The sequence below is a fragment of the Ranitomeya variabilis genome, chromosome 5 (genome assembly GCF_051348905.1).
Source record: "Ranitomeya variabilis isolate aRanVar5 chromosome 5, aRanVar5.hap1, whole genome shotgun sequence".
Taxonomy (NCBI): Eukaryota; Metazoa; Chordata; class Amphibia; order Anura; family Dendrobatidae; genus Ranitomeya; species Ranitomeya variabilis.
In genome coordinates, this window is record NC_135236.1 from 376954234 (window position 1) to 376970898 (window position 16665).

Genomic DNA, 16665 nt, shown 5'->3' on the forward strand with positions numbered 1-16665 from the left:
TATGGTTGAAAGGGCAGGAAATATGTTAAGATAATAAGACAGCCATGTTGCACTTATATAAACTGCCTCTGCTCTATTGTTGCTATTATGATGTGCTAGGACAGAAGTGGTTTGAATAGGGGAGTAATGGTTATTTTATTTTAACACATTTCATGCCTTTTTAAAATCATGGATAACCCTTTTAAAGGGAAGCTAAAATTAGAAAATGACTTATGATTAAAATCATGTTTTTGTATTAAACATACACTACTGTTCAAAAGTTTAGGGTCACCCAGACAATTTTGTGTTTTCCATGTAAACTCATACTTTTATTAATCTAATGAGTTGCCAAATGAATTGAAAATCTAGTCCAGACATTGACAAGGTTCGAAAAAAAGATTCTTATTTGAAATAATAATTTTCTCCTTCAAACTTTGCTTTCAACAAAGAATACTCCCTTTGCAGCAATTACAGCATTGCTGACCTTTGGCATTCTAGCAGTTAATTTGCTGAGGTAATCTGGAGAAATTTCACCCCATACTTCCAGAAGCCCCTCCCACAAGTTGGTTTGGCTTGTTGGGCACTTTTTGCCTACCATACGGTCAAGCTGCTCCCACAACAGCTCAATGGGGTTGAGATCTGGTGACTGCGCTGGCCACTCTATTACAGATAGAATACCAACTGCCTGCTTCTTCCCTAAATAGTTCTTGCATAATTTTGAGGTGTGCTTTGGGTCATTGTCCTGTTGTAGGATGAAATTGGCTCCAATCAAGCACTGTCCACAGGGTAAGACATGGCGAGTTGAGATCTTGTGACTGCGATGGCCACTCTATTACAGATAGAATACCAGCTGCCTGCTTCTTCCCTAAATAGTTCTTGCATAATTTGGAGATGTGCTTTGGGTCATTGTCCTGTTGTAGGATGAAATTGACTCCAATCAAGCGCTGTCTACAGGGTACGGCATGGCATTGCAAAATGGAGTGATAGCCATCCTTATTCAATATCCCTTTTACCTTATACAAATCTCCCACTTTACCAGCACCAAAGCAATCCCAGATCATCACATTACCTCCACCATGCTTGACAGATGTCAGGCACTCTTCCAGCATCTTTTCAGTTGTTCTGCGTCTTACAAATGTTCTTCTGTGTGAGCCAAACACCTCAAATTTGGATTCGTCTGTCCATAACACTTTTTTACAATCTTCCTCTGTCCAATGTCTGTTCTTTTGCCCATTTTAATCATTTCCTTTTATTAGCCAGTCTCAGATATGGCTTTTTCTTTGCCACTCTGCCCTGAAGGCCAGCATTCCGGAGTCGCCTCTTCACTGTAGACGTTGACACTGGCGTTTTGTGAGTACTATTTAATGAAGCTGCCACTTGAGGACCTGTGAGGCATTGATTTCTCAAACTACAGACTAATGTACTTGTCTTTTTGCTCAGTTGTGCAGCGGGGCCTCCCACTTCTCTTTCTACTCTGGTACACACCGTTGTAGGAAATCTTCAGTTTCTTGGCAATTTCTTGCATGGAATAGCCTTAATTTCTAAGAACAATAATAGACTGTTGAGTTTCACAAGAAAGTTCTTTTTTTCTGGCTATTTTAATGGAACCAACAAATGTAATGCTCTAGATTCTCAACTAGCTCAAAGGAAGGTCAGGTTTAAAGGTTCTCTAATCAGCCAAACTGGTTTCAGCTGTGCCAGCATACTTGCACAAGGGTTTTCAAGGATATTCTAGCCATCCATTAGCCTTCTTACACAGTTAGCAAACACAAAGTACCATAAGAACACTGGAGTGATGGTTGTTGGAAATGGGCCTCTATACACCTATGAAGATATTGCATTACAAACCAGACGTTTGCGGCTAGAATAGTCATTTACCACATTAACAATGTATAGAGTGTATTTCTGAATCATTTAATGTTAGCTTCATTGGAAAAAACTGTGCTTTTCTTTCAAAAATAAGGACATTTCTAAGTGACCCTAAACTTTTGAACGATAGTGTATATTCTTTGAAAATGTTTGGAATGTTTTATTAACATATCATTTGTGTGAGTTAACACATTTCCCTGTCAGTTTATTTTATCATAGGAGCATTGTTTCTGTCACCAGCGCTGAGTTGATCATAGATCTAGTCATGATGCAGGAGCTGGCTGCTGAGCTCTTATGTCACTGACTTGATTTATGATGAGGTCACAAGACTAGTGACACAGCAGAAACATTCGCTCCTGTGACAAAACAAACAGAAAAGGAAATGTGTTCCCTCACACAAACCAACAGCTGAAAGTCCCTGCTGGGTTTCCTTGCCAGATGTTGTGCATACGTGACTAAGAATTGCAGCATCTTGACATAGTTGGATACAGCAAATAACACAATACATAGTAGCTACACATTTATAAGATTATCTCAGGACAGGAACATTTTTTAAAAAATATATCAAATAGTAAAAATGACTTACATTTCAAGCTCTATTCATTAAAATGTATTTAGTTTGTGGGACGACCCCTTTAAATAACTGCGGTATGTTTCACAGCTGATAGTTAAAGGGTTTGCCTAACATATTGATGACCTACCCAAGGCAAAGTTCATCAATATTAGATTGATGGGGGTACTACACCTGAAGCGCCCCCCACACTGTTAAGCTGTAGTTTGCTCCAGTGGCCGCCATATGTAATCATATTGAGTGTAGTTTCAAAGCGCAGCTCCATTTAATGTGCAACGGTTGCTGCTGGGTTCTGGATATGTTTTTTAGTCATTTTATCAGTCAATTTAAAAAAAAACTGGGAGAAATTACAGCCATTACCAACATACCTCAGATAGTACTTTTAATCCTGCCTTCATGTATACACTTTTGAATAATGACAGTAATAAGCAATGGGTAAACCGTTTCCACAAAAAATGGTTAGCACTGCAGCCTTGCAGCACTGGAGTCCTTGGTCCAAACCCATCAAGGACAACATCTGCAAGGAGTCTGTATGTTCTCTCAGTGTTTGCGTGGGTTTCCTCCGGGCACTCCGGTTTCCTCCCACATCCCAAAGACATACTGATAGGGAATTCAGATTATGAGCCCCATTGGGGACAGTGATCACAATGTATGTAAAGCGCTGTGGAATTAACGGCGTTATATAACTGAGTAAAGTAAATAAAAGTAATACCTACTGGTATAGACTCTCAAATAAGTGCTCTATGCCTGGAGTGATTAAGTGTTGATTGTTCTTTTTGTCACTGCTTGACTGAAAATCAGCGGAGGATATTTTTCTGTCCGTTGATTCTTCTGGACGACGTGTGCACATTGAGAGATTCTGCAGTGCTATAGAGACATAGACATAAGAAGAAAAAAAGATTAAAGAAATTTGTAATGTGCCATTTCTATATGTAATGATTTCTTCTTTTTTATTTTTTGACCTTTCTAATTCCTGGCCATTAGCTATTATTGCCATTGGGGGCTACAAATATCCATACATTGTAGACAGCCAATCATATTAAATCGTATTAACAGGTGTCCACGTAATGCACATATTTCTGTCAGGACAAGAGTTTAATCAGTTTTTCTCTCCTGTAAAAATAAAATGTGAAGCTTTTGCTGCTAAACAATCAGTGAAAAATGGACAGGACCTGGGTAGGATGACATCAGTGAGCTCTCCGAGTTTTCATAGACCCATATACTTCCGTGAACTAGTTTGAATCATGACTAGGATCAAAATCGGACATGTATCCATTTTTTTACTGTACACTCAATGTAAAAAATGAAACATGCTAACTGCCCTATAGCCAACAAAGGGTTTGTGTTGGGGTTGTATTCCATCCGGTTTTTTTTTGTCTTGGGATTGGGAGAAGGTGCTGTGGTCAGATGAGACAAAAATTGAGGTCTTTGGCATTAACACAACTCGCCGTGTTTGGAGGGAGAGAAATGCTGCCTATGACCCAAGAACTCTGTTGCCACTGTTAAGCATGGAGGTGGAGACATTATGTTTTGGGGGTGTTTCTCTGCTAAGGGCACAGGACTACTTCACCGCATCAATGGGAGAATGGATGGAGCAATATACCGTAAAATCCTGAGTAACAACCTCCTTCCCTCTGCCAGGACATTAAAAATGGGTAATGGCTGGTTCTTCCAGCAAGAAAATGACCCACAATATACAGCCAAGGCAACAAAGGAGTGGCTCAAAAAGAAGCACATTAAGGTCATGGAGTGGCCTAGCCAGTCTCCAGACCTTAATCCCATATAAAACTTATGGAGGGAGTTGAAGCTCCGAGTTGCCAAACAACAGCCTCAAAATCTTAATGATTTAGAGGTGATCTGCAAAGAGGAGTGGACAAAAATTCTTCCTGACATGTGCGCAAACCTCATCATCAACTACAAAAAACATCTGACTGCTGTGCTTGCCTATAAGGGTTTTGCCACCAAGTATTAAGTCTTGTATGCCAGAGAGATCAAATACTTATTTCTCACTGCAAAATGCAAATAAATTTATATAATTTATACAATGTGATTTTCTGGATTTTATATTTGATATTCTATCTCTCAATGTTAAAATTAACCTACCCTTAAAATTATAGACTGTTCATATCTTTGTCAGTGGGCAAACCTACAAAATCAGCAAGGGATCAAATACTTATTTCCCCCACTGTAACTATTGGATTAGTAATGGATAGGTGTCTTATGGACGCCATTACTAAGCCTTGGGCTTGATATCACCGGACAATACAAAAGTGACATCAACCCCACAAATATGAACTCCAGTTGCTACCACTACAGGGCAAGTGGGAAGTGCCGACCAAAGCTCCAGAATTGGTGCATCTAATAGATTTTTTAAAATTATTTATTCAAATAATTAAAAAAATAGCATGGGGACCCCTCAAGTCTTGATAGCCAATTTTGTTAACGCTGACAGCTGAGGGTTGCAGCCCCAAGCTGTCAGTTCTGCCTGGCTGGTTATCAGAAATATAGGGGAACCCGGGCTGTTTTTTTTTTAAATTATTTATTGAGAGCTCAGGCGCTGGCTAATGAATACTCCCATCAGCCGCCGCTTACTCTCACTGCTATTAGCGGTGGCAGGCCATAGGCGATGGGAGCACTAGTCCAATCGGTTGTTGTCAGTGACGGTTTTATCTCTGATCACAGCTGCGGGCTCATGCTGTCATTTGACAGCATGGGAACCGTAGCTGTCTGACCGGCGGTAATGGTTTTACCACTAATCAGAAGCAGTGTTTGTCGCGCTGTCATTCACATGGCAGGGTGGCAAACACTGGATGTTCGGGCCCCCACTCTAGTGAATGGGGTCCGGGTTCTGGTCCGGGACTGTTCTGGTGCACAAACCCAAAATGTTTTTTAAACTTTTTGGCCAAACCCACTGGATGCGAACTTCCAGGGGTCCGCCCATTACTAGTCTTGGTGTCTCCCATGTGATGTATACAGTATACTGCAAACCCACAATGCTTAAGTTCTTTAAATCTTACATGAGCAATCATGATTTTCACACTGTGAGGAGACCGGCAGTGTAATATACATCTCTGGTCAGAATCTATTGCGAGTTCTTTGTAAAATTCATTTTAGAGAGTCAACTGTGCTCTAGACCGATGCAAATGTGGAAAAGCAGTTGCGAGCAGCAACATCATCAAAACCACCCAACATCGTTGCACCAAAGAGAAGCCGCTCCAACTGTCACATTAGGGTGAGTTAATTAAAAGTTTGACCATAGCAGGATAAATTTCAAGTTGATAATTTTATACAGCCCCCGAGTGATGGTATAAATATCCAAGTGGCAGGGAAAAAAAGTTCTATCCCCCTTTCTTATAGGAACTTTTTTGGATTCAATTTTATTAGGCTGATTTATTTTTTAATGTAGTTATTTCCCAATAAATGTTTTGCAAAATATGTCCTCCTTCCTACAGCACCTGCAGAACTGAATTACATAATATTAAATAAGGGATGTGGCTTACCTGAGACAGGGCATGGCATAACGTGCGACATCATGCTCCCAATTCCCAAACATGGGCCAAAATTGTGACTCACATTACCGGCACAAAGTACGGTAAGCCAAATTAAAAGGTGACGGAGACTAGACAATCTTAAAATTAAACAAATTAGTCCGGCAACAAGACACATTATGATCAATTTGATGCATTTTAAGGCTGCCCAGTCTAAGCTTGCAATTACTAAGAATTAGAAAGTTCTGATAACTATTCTCACTGTGTGAATATATTCTGAGACTTAAGTTTAATGCAGCATCTACATAGATGGATAAACTCTGTACCAGTTTCACTATTTGTAGCAACAAACTGCAATATTGTATAGAAAATATCATGATTTCATGCACTCACCCATAATCACATAACGTATCGCTGACAGTAAATTAGAATTTATCTATTCACCTCCCTATAGGAATATTTTTCATTGCATTTTCTGAAATTACAGCAGGTGGCAGACAAGAGCTTGCAAAATATTTATTGTTCAAGCTATAACAAAACCCTTTCCTATAAATACAGCCTGAATATGGGCTCATCATTGCCAAATTTCATCATTCTGCTGAAAACTACATTTCATCATGGAGTCGGAAGGTCATCTCTGCACTGTTAAACCCAACAGGCTCCATACTTCATTTGTGTTTGTCTCTATTGACAATAGATTTTAACTTTATGACGCTGAGAATAGAATTCTGAATATATATTAGAAAAATCTGCTATTATATTTATGTCGTTTGTACAGGTCTTGGAATTTAATCTGTACAGCTAAACGCAGGACAATTGTGGATTATTATGTTCATAATAGATAATAGATTGCTAAAAGCCAAGGCAATCAATTGATATGAATGGACTATTACCTTAGCTGATTGCATCAGTTTTCATGAGCACAAAAATGCATTTATAAACATGCATAACACAAAGACTACTATAGGAGATATTCCAAGCCCCTCTTAATCTCAGAACTAATAAAGAGGGTCTTTGGTGTAATATAGTAGGGCCAGGGCCACCATCAGGACATTACTGCTCTGACTGGCGCATGGGGCCCAACCAGCAGAGGGGGCCACAATCGTGCCCCGTCTCTTCTGCTGATCAGGCCCCCGCTGCAGGCTTCTGCCGGTGCAGTAACTGAACCTGCGCCCGAGACGCAGGTTCAGTTACTCTATTGCCGTGCGGGCCCGGGCATGCACGGCAATAGTTAAAGCCGCCAGCCAATCGGAGGCTGGCAGCTGACGTCAGCGCGCACGTCGCCTGTGTATGACGTTATTGTCACTCGCTGGCCAGTGCGCTCTTGAAACGTCTGGAGGGAACTACGCCGCAGGTGCACGGCAAGGAAAGAAGAAAGAGTTTTTTTAATTTCTATTGAAAGCGACCCAGGGCAGAATTGAGACACGGGGGGCAGAATTGGAAAGATGGGGGCAGGATTGGAGACACGGGGGCAGGATGGGGGACACGGGGCAGGATGGAAGACATGAGGCAGGATGGGAGACACGGGACAGGATGGGAGACATGAGGCAGGATGGGAAACATGGGACAGGATGGGAGACATGAGGCAGGATGGGAGACATGGGACAGAATGGGAGACACGGTGGCAGGATGAGGGCTGGATGGGAGACACGGGACAGAATGAGAGACATGAGGCAGGATGGGAGACACGGGACAGAATGAGAGACATGAGGCAGGATGGGAGACACGGGACAGAATGGGAGACACGGTGGCAGGATGGGAGACATGGGACAGGATGGGAGACATGAGGCAGGATGGGAGACACGGGACAGAATGGGAGACATGAGGCAGGATGGGAGACACGGGACAGAATGAGAGACATGAGGCAGGATGGGAGACACGGGACAGAATGAGAGACATGAGGCAGGATGGGAGACACGGGACAGAATGAGAGACATGAGGCAGGATGGGAGACACGGGACAGAATGGGAGACACGGTGGCAGGATGGGAGACATGGGACAGGATGGGAGACATGAGGCAGGATGGGAGACACGGGACAGAATGGGAGACATGAGGCAGGATGGGAGACACGGGACAGAATGAGAGACATGAGGCAGGATGGGAGACATGGGACAGAATGGGAGACACGGTGGCAGGATGGGAGACATGGGACAGGATGGGAGACATGAGGCAGGATGGGAGACACGGGACAGAATGAGAGACATGAGGCAGGATGGGAGACACGGGACAGAATGAGAGACATGAGGCAGGATGGGAGACACGGGACAGAATGAGAGACATGAGGCAGGATGGGAGACACGGGACAGAATGGGAGACACGGTGGCAGGATGGGAGACATGGGACAGGATGGGAGACATGAGGCAGGATGGGAGACACGGGACAGAATGGGAGACATGAGGCAGGATGGGAGACACGGGACAGAATGAGAGACATGAGGCAGGATGGGAGACATGGGACAGAATGGGAGACACGGTGGCAGGATGGGAGACATGGGACAGGATGGGAGACATGAGGCAGGATGGGAGACACGGGACAGAATGGGAGACATGAGGCAGGATGGGAGACATGGGACAGAATGAGAGACATGAGGCAGGATGGGAGACATGGGACAGAATGGGAGACACGGTGGCAGGATGAGGGCTGGATGGGAGACATGGGAGCAGAATGTAGACAAACGGGCAGAATGGAGACAGGGGGCAGGATGGAGGAAGGATGGGAGACACAGGGGCAGAATGCAGACAAGGGGCAGAATGGAGACAATGGGCAGAATGGAGACAGGGCAGAATGGAGACACGGGGGCAGGATGAGGGCTGGATGGGAGACACGGGGGCAGAATGTAGACAAGGGTCAGAATGGAGACACGGGGCAGGATGGAGGCAGGATGGGAGACACAGGGCAGTATGGGAGACATAAGGCAGGATGGGAGACATGGGACAGAATGGGAGACACGGGGGCAGGATGAGGGCTGAATGGGAGACATGGGGCAGAATGTAGACAAGGGGAAGAATGGAGACAGGGCAGGATGGGAGACACGGGGTAAGAATGTAGACAAGGGGCAGAATGGAGACACGGGAGCAGGATGGAGGTAGGTTGGGAGACACAGGGGCATAATGTAGACAAGGGGCAGAATGGAGACAAGGGGCAGGATGACAGGATGGGAGACACGGGGCAGAATGTAGACAAGGGGCAGGATGGAAGAGATGGGGCAGGATGGAAGACACGGGGGCAGGATAGGAGACACGGGGCAGAATGGGAACAATGGGCAGAATGGAGACAGGGCAGAATAGAGACACGGGGCAGGATGAAGGCAGGATGGGAGACACGGGGCAGAATGTAGACAAGGGGTAGAATGGAGACGGGGCAGGATGGGAGACACGGGGGCATGATGTAGACAAGGGGCAGAATGTAGACATGGGGCAGGATGGAGGCAGGATGGTAGACACGGGGGGGCAGAATGTAGACAAGGGGCAGTATGGGAGACACGGCAGGATTGGAGACACGGGGCAGGATGGAGACACAGGTGGCAGGAAGGAGACATGGTGCAGGATGGAGACAGATTGGGCAGGAATATGGGGCAGGATGGAGACAGATGGTGCAGGATCATGGGGCAGGATGGAAACAGATGGTGCAGGATGGAGACAGATGGGGCAGGAATATAGGGCAGGAATATGGGACATGATGGAGACATATTGTGCAGGATCATGAGGCAGGATGGAGACAAGGGGTGGGAAGGGAGACACGGGGCAGGATGGGAGACATGGTGGCAGGATGGGAGACACAGGGGCAGGATGGAGACACAGGGGGCTGGATGGAGACAGATGGAGCAGGAATATGGGGCAGGATCGAGACAGATGGGGCAGGATGGAGACAGATGGGGCAGGATGGAGACAGATGGGGCAGGATGGAGACACATGGTGCAGAATCATGGGGCATAATGGAGACAGATGGGGCAGGATCATGGGGCAGATGGGGCAGGATCATGGGACAGATGGGGAGGATCATGGGACAGATGAGGCAGGATCATGGGACATCACATGGAGGAAGGATGGGAGAACATATGACTGGAGCTAGGAATGAGACACACGGGGGCCAGGATGGGGGATATTATTACTGCAGTGATGTATTTATTTTATTTTGAGGATACTGTTTTAAATAGGGGAGGCGGTCCTGTTACTGTGCAGAGCAACACTGTCGCCTTTTTTTCTTCATCTGATGTTTAGAATTTGGGAAAAAAAAAAGTAGTGTGTTCTGCAAGCAGTGCTCTCGATAACTGTGTTATTTCCTGCAGAGACGAACCCTGACTGGAAGAAGTGACGGTGGTCTGTGCTGAAGATGAAAAGTGAAGATGAAAGACTTCACGTAGAGATGTCACTGGTGAGTCAGTGTGTTACTTGTACAATGACACTATACACTGTATACTAGATACAGCGGTCCTGTGTACAATTTCACCAATGATCACTATATTACCTTTATACTATACACTATATACAGAGCTACTGTGTATAATGTCACCAGTGATCACTGTATTACTTGTACACAGACACTGCATACTAAGTACAGATCTCCTGTGTATAATGGCACTTACGGTGATATTAGCATTTTTTTTTTTATTACTGGTCAGTATTTTAGTATTCAGTCACTATGTGGTGGTAATATATTGTCCAGCCGTGGTGTGGCGGTATTTGTTCTTTGTATGTGCTATTATTTGGTCACTATCTGGTGGTAATATGTGGTCTGGTCATGGTGTGGTGGTATTTGTTCCTTGTATGTGGTATTATTGGTCATGTGGTGGTAATATGTGGCATGGACGTGTTGTGTTGGTGCTTGTTCCTTGTAAGTGGTATTATAGGTCACTGTGTGGTGGTAATATGGCGTCTGGTCATGGTGCGGTGGTATTTGTCCCCTGTATGTGATATTATTGGTCATTTTAAAAATTTAAAAATTGCTTAAATTATACCTAAATTGTACTGGATATTTTAACAAATGTTTAATAGGTTAGAGTAGAGTAGGGCCCGGCCAAAAGAGTCTACCTTGTCGTGGTGGCGGCTTAAAAAATCTTTTTACTGTGGACAGTTCGAGTGGTGGAGTTGGGGCTGGGGTGGAGCCAGGGTGGAGTCTCAAGGGGTCCCCGGAAATTTTGCCTGTATGGGGCCCCAAAATTCCTAGTGGCAGCCCTGAGTAGGGCCACATTTACTAACATGTAATGAGCCTGCAAGCAGCATATAATGAGCTCCAGATAAAACAGGCAGAAGGGACAGATTTACACAATGCTACAACAGATTTAACCCCTTAATGACCAGGCCAACATTTTTATTGTCACTTTATGTAGCAATAACTCTGGAACGCTTCATCATATCCCATTGATTTGTGACACATTATACTTTATGATAATGGTGAACTTAGGATGATATGTTGTGTGTTCATTTATAAAAAATATCAGAAATTTGACAAAAATTTTCAAACTTTGAATGATTATCCCTTTAATCCAGATAGTTATATCACACAAAAACATTAATAAATAACATTTCCCACATCTCTGCCTTACATCAGCACCATTTGTAAAATGTTGTTTTATTTTGTCAACATTTTAAAAGGTTTAAAAATGTAGCAGTAATTTTTCATGTTTTACAAAATTATTTTTTAGGGACCTATCCAGGATTGTAGTGGCTTTGGGTGTCCTATATATTGGAAAACCCCCAAAAGTGATACCATTTTATAATCAGACCCCTCAACGTATTCAAAATTGCTTTCAGGAGGTTTATTAACCCTTCAGGTGATTTTCAGGAATTAATGCAAAGTGATACGACAGGAATGAAGAAGTGTATTTTTACTACCTGAATGTTTCTAACTTCTGAACAGGCCGCTATAGCTGGCAGGCTCTAAGGCTGTTATTTGGCCTTGAATTGCCATGGCAAACATCGGGACCACATGATTATGATCTCTGGGTGCTGATATAGTTAAAAGAGGAAGCCCCCACACTCTGTTAACCATCTAGATGCTGTAGTCACTATTGACAGCAGTATTTAAGAGGTTAAGAAAACCATAGTCTGTGCCAACACTGATCATGGCTGATGCAGCAAGTTGTCAGCTATAGTGTACAGCCGACAGCTGCTGGATTGTCACCTGTCAGAGGATGCTAGTCTCTTATATCTCAGGTCAGGTTTAAGTTGTTCGGGTGGTCATTAAAGGGTTAAGAAACTAAGCATGGGCATTTCTGACCAAATTGCTCAATTTGTGGGCTCAAAATAGAGACTTAGTGCTAAGACAACACATCTTGTACTTTTTCTGCAGTGAAATCCATAGTGAATCCACAGCAAAATTGCAGATTGAACTGGCTTGTGCTACGGAGAAGGGTGAAATCTGTGGTGGAAATAAATCTGCAGCTTTCAGAAGCAAAATTCTCAGCATGCTCAGATTTCTTCTTTCATTTTTTCGCTACATAAAAACCCCATTCACATGTAATGTTTTGTGAGTTTTGTTTACACTACACGGCCGGAGGCTGAATATACACTTCAGGTAAGGTCACGTTCACACGTTCAGTATTTCGTCAGTGTTTTACCTCAGTATTTGTAAGCCAAAACCAGGAGTGGGACAGTCAGAGGAAAAGTATAAACATTAGTGTTGAGCATTCCGATACTGCAAGTATCGGGTATCGGCCGATACTTGCTGTATCGGAATTCCGATACCGAGATCCGATATTTTTGTAGTATCGGGTATCGGTATCGAAACAACATTAATGTAAAAATGTGTAAAAGAAAGAATTAAAATAAAAAATATTGCTATACTCACCTCTCCGACGCAGCCTGCACCTTACCGAGGGAAGCGGCAGCGTTCTTTGTTTAAAATTCGCGCTTTTCTTTCCTTTACAAGAAGTCCAGGCTTGTGATTGGTTGCGTGCCGCCCATGTGGCCGGGACGCAACCAATCACAGCAAGCCGTGACGTAATTTCAGATCCTTCAGGATTTTAAAATTACGTTCCGGCGTTGTGATTGGTTGCGTCGCAGTCACATGGGCGACGCAACCAATCACAGCAAGCCGTGACGTAATTTCAGGTCCTTAAGGATTTTAAAATTACGTCCCGGCTTTGTGATTGGTTGCGTCGCAGTCACATGGGAGACGCAACCAATCACAAGCCGTGACGTCACGGGAGGCTGGACACGCGCGCATTTTAAAATGGGCGCGTGTCCAGCCTCCCGTGACGTCCCGGCTTGTGATTGGTTGCGTCGCGATCAACCAATCACAAGCCGGGAGGCTGGACACGCGCGCATTTTAAAATTTTAAAATGCGCGCGTGTCCAGCCTCCCGGCTTGTGATTGGTTGACCGCGGCGCAACCAATCACAAGCCGTGACGTTACGGGAGGCTGGACACGCGCCCATTTTAAAATGCGCGCGTGTCCAGCCTCCCGTGACGTCACGGCTTGTGATTGGTTGCGTCTCCCATGTGACTGCGACGCAACCAATCACAAAGCCGGGACGTAATTTTAAAATCCTTAAGGACCTGAAATTACGTCACGGCTTGCTGTGATTGGTTGCGTCGCCCATGTGACTGCGACGCAACCAATCACAACGCCGGAACGTAATTTTAAAATCCTGAAGGACCTGAAATTACGTCACGGCTTGCTGTGATTGGTTGCGTCCCGGCCACATGGGCGGCACGCAACCAATCACAAGCCTGGACTTCTTGTAAAGGAAAGAAAAGCGCGAATTTTAAATAAAGAACGCTGCCGCTTCCCTCGGTAAGGTGCAGGCTGCGTCGGAGAGGTGAGTATAGCAATATTTTTTATTTTAATTCTTTCTTTTACACATTAATATGGTTCCCAGGGCCTGAAGGAGAGTTTCCTCTCCTTCAGACCCTGGGAACCATCAGGAATACCGTCCGATACATGAGTCCCATTGACTTGTATTGGTATCGGGTATCGGTATCGGATTGGATCCGATACTTTGCCGGTATCGGCCGATACTTTCCGATACCGATACTTTCAAGTATCGGACGGTATCGCTCAACACTAATAAACATGTGACCGTGGAAGTGTCAAGGAAACAACACTGTTTCTGGTGACAGCTCTTCCTCCCGACCCCACCATACTGGTTCTGCATGCACAACTGAGTGTTCATGGTTTTTCAATGGGGAGGGAAGAATAAGACACTGTCAGATACTTCTGGCTGTGGCTTATCTGCCCTGAGAAAAGACGGATTTAGCATACATAAATTCTATGTGCCCAACATTTCTATCACCAGGCATCTGTTAGTTGAGTCATCCTCATACACATAAGATGGCCAGTCAACCTTGCTAAAACCCGTGGGTTTGTATGACTTACATATAATGTGTGTTACTTCTTCTGGATTTAAAAGAGAGACAAATCGAGCTCTGAGTTTGCAACTCCAACAAACTCATCTCTGCTAAATCATTACATCAATTCTGCTATAACACTGCCAGTGTTGCATTGGACTGTGTGACAAACTCAGCTCTTTTATGTAGCTGAGCCAACTCTGCTGCACCACTATCAGCTCTGCATTGGACGCTGTGACCAACTAATTTTTGCTATATTGTTTAATCAGATCAGCCACGTTACACAGTTAGTCTCAGTTCCTCATCGCTGAGTCTAATCTGCTTCATTAAATCCAGCATCCTCTCTGCCGCCTCGGCTTCCATTGTTCCATCCGGACCTCCCTGCTGCACCAAAGTCATTACTCTCTGCTGCATAACAACTACTTATCTGGACCAAGGCCTACAAAGATCCACCTTACCAGACAAGACGTCAAGGTCCCATTTTGTTGCCGTTGTAAAGTGTCTTTCTTACCACACTATTCATAAATTTAGGGAACAGATAAAGTGATTAGTGAATGTAGGACCAAACTGCACAGTGTGGGTAGTTTGGTTCTTTTATCATTTCCTATGCATTGAAGCAAGACAAAACTAAAATATAAAAATGTAAATCATTTAATGGGGTTGTGCACTACTGGTCAATCTCAGTTTAGTCAATTCAGGACCCTAATTAAAATAAAAACCATGTACACTCACCTCCTGCGAGGCGCCATTCCAGCTATGTCATGCCGCTGAGAGTTGTGTGGCTTATTGTGCCACGTGCAGGTTGTAGCCAATGAGCGGCCGCTCGACAGCTGCAGCCTTTACTATTACATCAGAGTGGACGGCTGCCTTAACAGAATATGGATGGGCCGCAGCCAAAGAGCTGCCGCCCACGGGATGCAGCCTACATGTGACACAATGCTGTCATTCTCCGGGAACAGCGGAGTTGACAGCGCTGGATCGGCGTCACTGCTGGAGGTGAGTATACACGGTTTTTAGCGTGTTTGGGGTCCTGAAAAGATTAATCTGAGGTTGTCTAATACATTTGCATTGCTTTAGAGGGATTTTTTGGGGCATGTAATGCAAAACAATGAAGCTGGCAGAGCACTGCGTGAAGGCTTTGCCGGATTGCTTTCAAGCACTTTGCATTCTGTATTTGCTCAGTAATTCTTACATATTTAGGAGGAAAGAGACGCTGCTAGAGCTGCTTTTCAAGTATCATTGAATAATACAAACAGAATCTTGAAAGAGAAATGTTTTATGTCGCCGTATACCTGGGAAATGTGCAGCCAGCCGACAGATCTCATCCTTCATGCATAATATCTGCTTTATTTGTGGCAGTAGATTCACCTGCAAAATAGGAAATGCCTGAGTTATAAAACAGGTAGGTATTAAAGACCGTATATAATGCCGCTTCCCGGCTTTTCTCAATTTTTACTCATTTGTAATACTGCATTATTCATTCTTTCCATTCTGACGACTTTTGGAGTGGCACCAATATGTAACATGCATGAAGCTGACGGAACAATTTTTTAAAGGAATTCTTCCCCCGACTTGTTTTGTTCCGTATTATACAATGACCTTTGGCTGCGTCCACACTGACATGTTCCATCAGGTGACTGTGCTATTATACAGTATATGTATCTGCAACCATTATTTCTCACATGATACCTGACAGCTCCATTATAAGGCAATGGAATCTGTCACATAACGGCAATTATGTAAGTTATGGGTCTCCAACCTCCATTCCTTACCTCCCTCTTACTTCTCTGTTACCTCTGGTTATGTGATGTCAGTAGACGATGGGCTAAAGCAATGGAGCGTTGGGCAGAGAAATGGCGCAGCAATGCACGGACACACAGGCATATGAATGACTAAAATATTTTACTCCAAAGAAGGACCAGATGATCAGTAAGGCCTCATTCAGACGTTCATGATTTTTTTTTGCAGGTAAAGACAAGGATTGTAGTTTATCAGTGTTTTTTCATGAGTGTTTGGTCAGTGTGTCAGTTTTTACCATCAGTCATTCATCAGTGAGTTTTCAGTGTTAAACAAAAAAAAATCTGCAAAGCTTTTACCTATTATAAGGTTAAAGGAAGTGTTCCATTTCAGAAAATCCCTGTCCCCAGGCGCAGTTAGAGCGCCCCCAGACGCAGGGCCGCGGGGTACTCGGTACCGGGCCTCTCTGTCTCAGTCCTGGGGTTGTCACGGTGGCTAGACCCGGTGCGTGACCCTGCTAAGGGGCATCCAATGAAAGGTGTGATGATGGTGCGTGGTGCAAGGTGCGAGGAATAATGAGGACACAGGGTTGCAGTCTCTTTACCTCTTTACTGAAGGCTTCGGGATCCGCAATCCAGAGCACTGCTAACAGGGCTGGCTGAGACCGGCCGGTCCGAAGGCACATCCAGAGTTCCCTTTGCAGGTGGAAATCAGTACCTACCTTCTAGCA

At 44.3% G+C, this 16665-nt stretch overlaps 1 protein-coding gene across 1 annotated transcript in view; it reads right to left on the reverse strand.

Annotated features, from left to right (window-relative positions):
- The window catches only part of CPED1 (cadherin like and PC-esterase domain containing 1), a 644735-nt gene that overhangs the window by 439047 nt on the left and 189023 nt on the right, over positions 1 to 16665 (reverse strand). The window contains exons 4-5 of the mRNA XM_077264976.1: positions 15491 to 15566; positions 3136 to 3286 (exon numbers count right to left, since the gene is read on the reverse strand). Coding sequence (XP_077121091.1) covers positions 3136 to 3286; positions 15491 to 15566 — 227 coding nt within the window. The remainder of the gene's footprint in view (positions 1 to 3135; positions 3287 to 15490; positions 15567 to 16665) is intronic.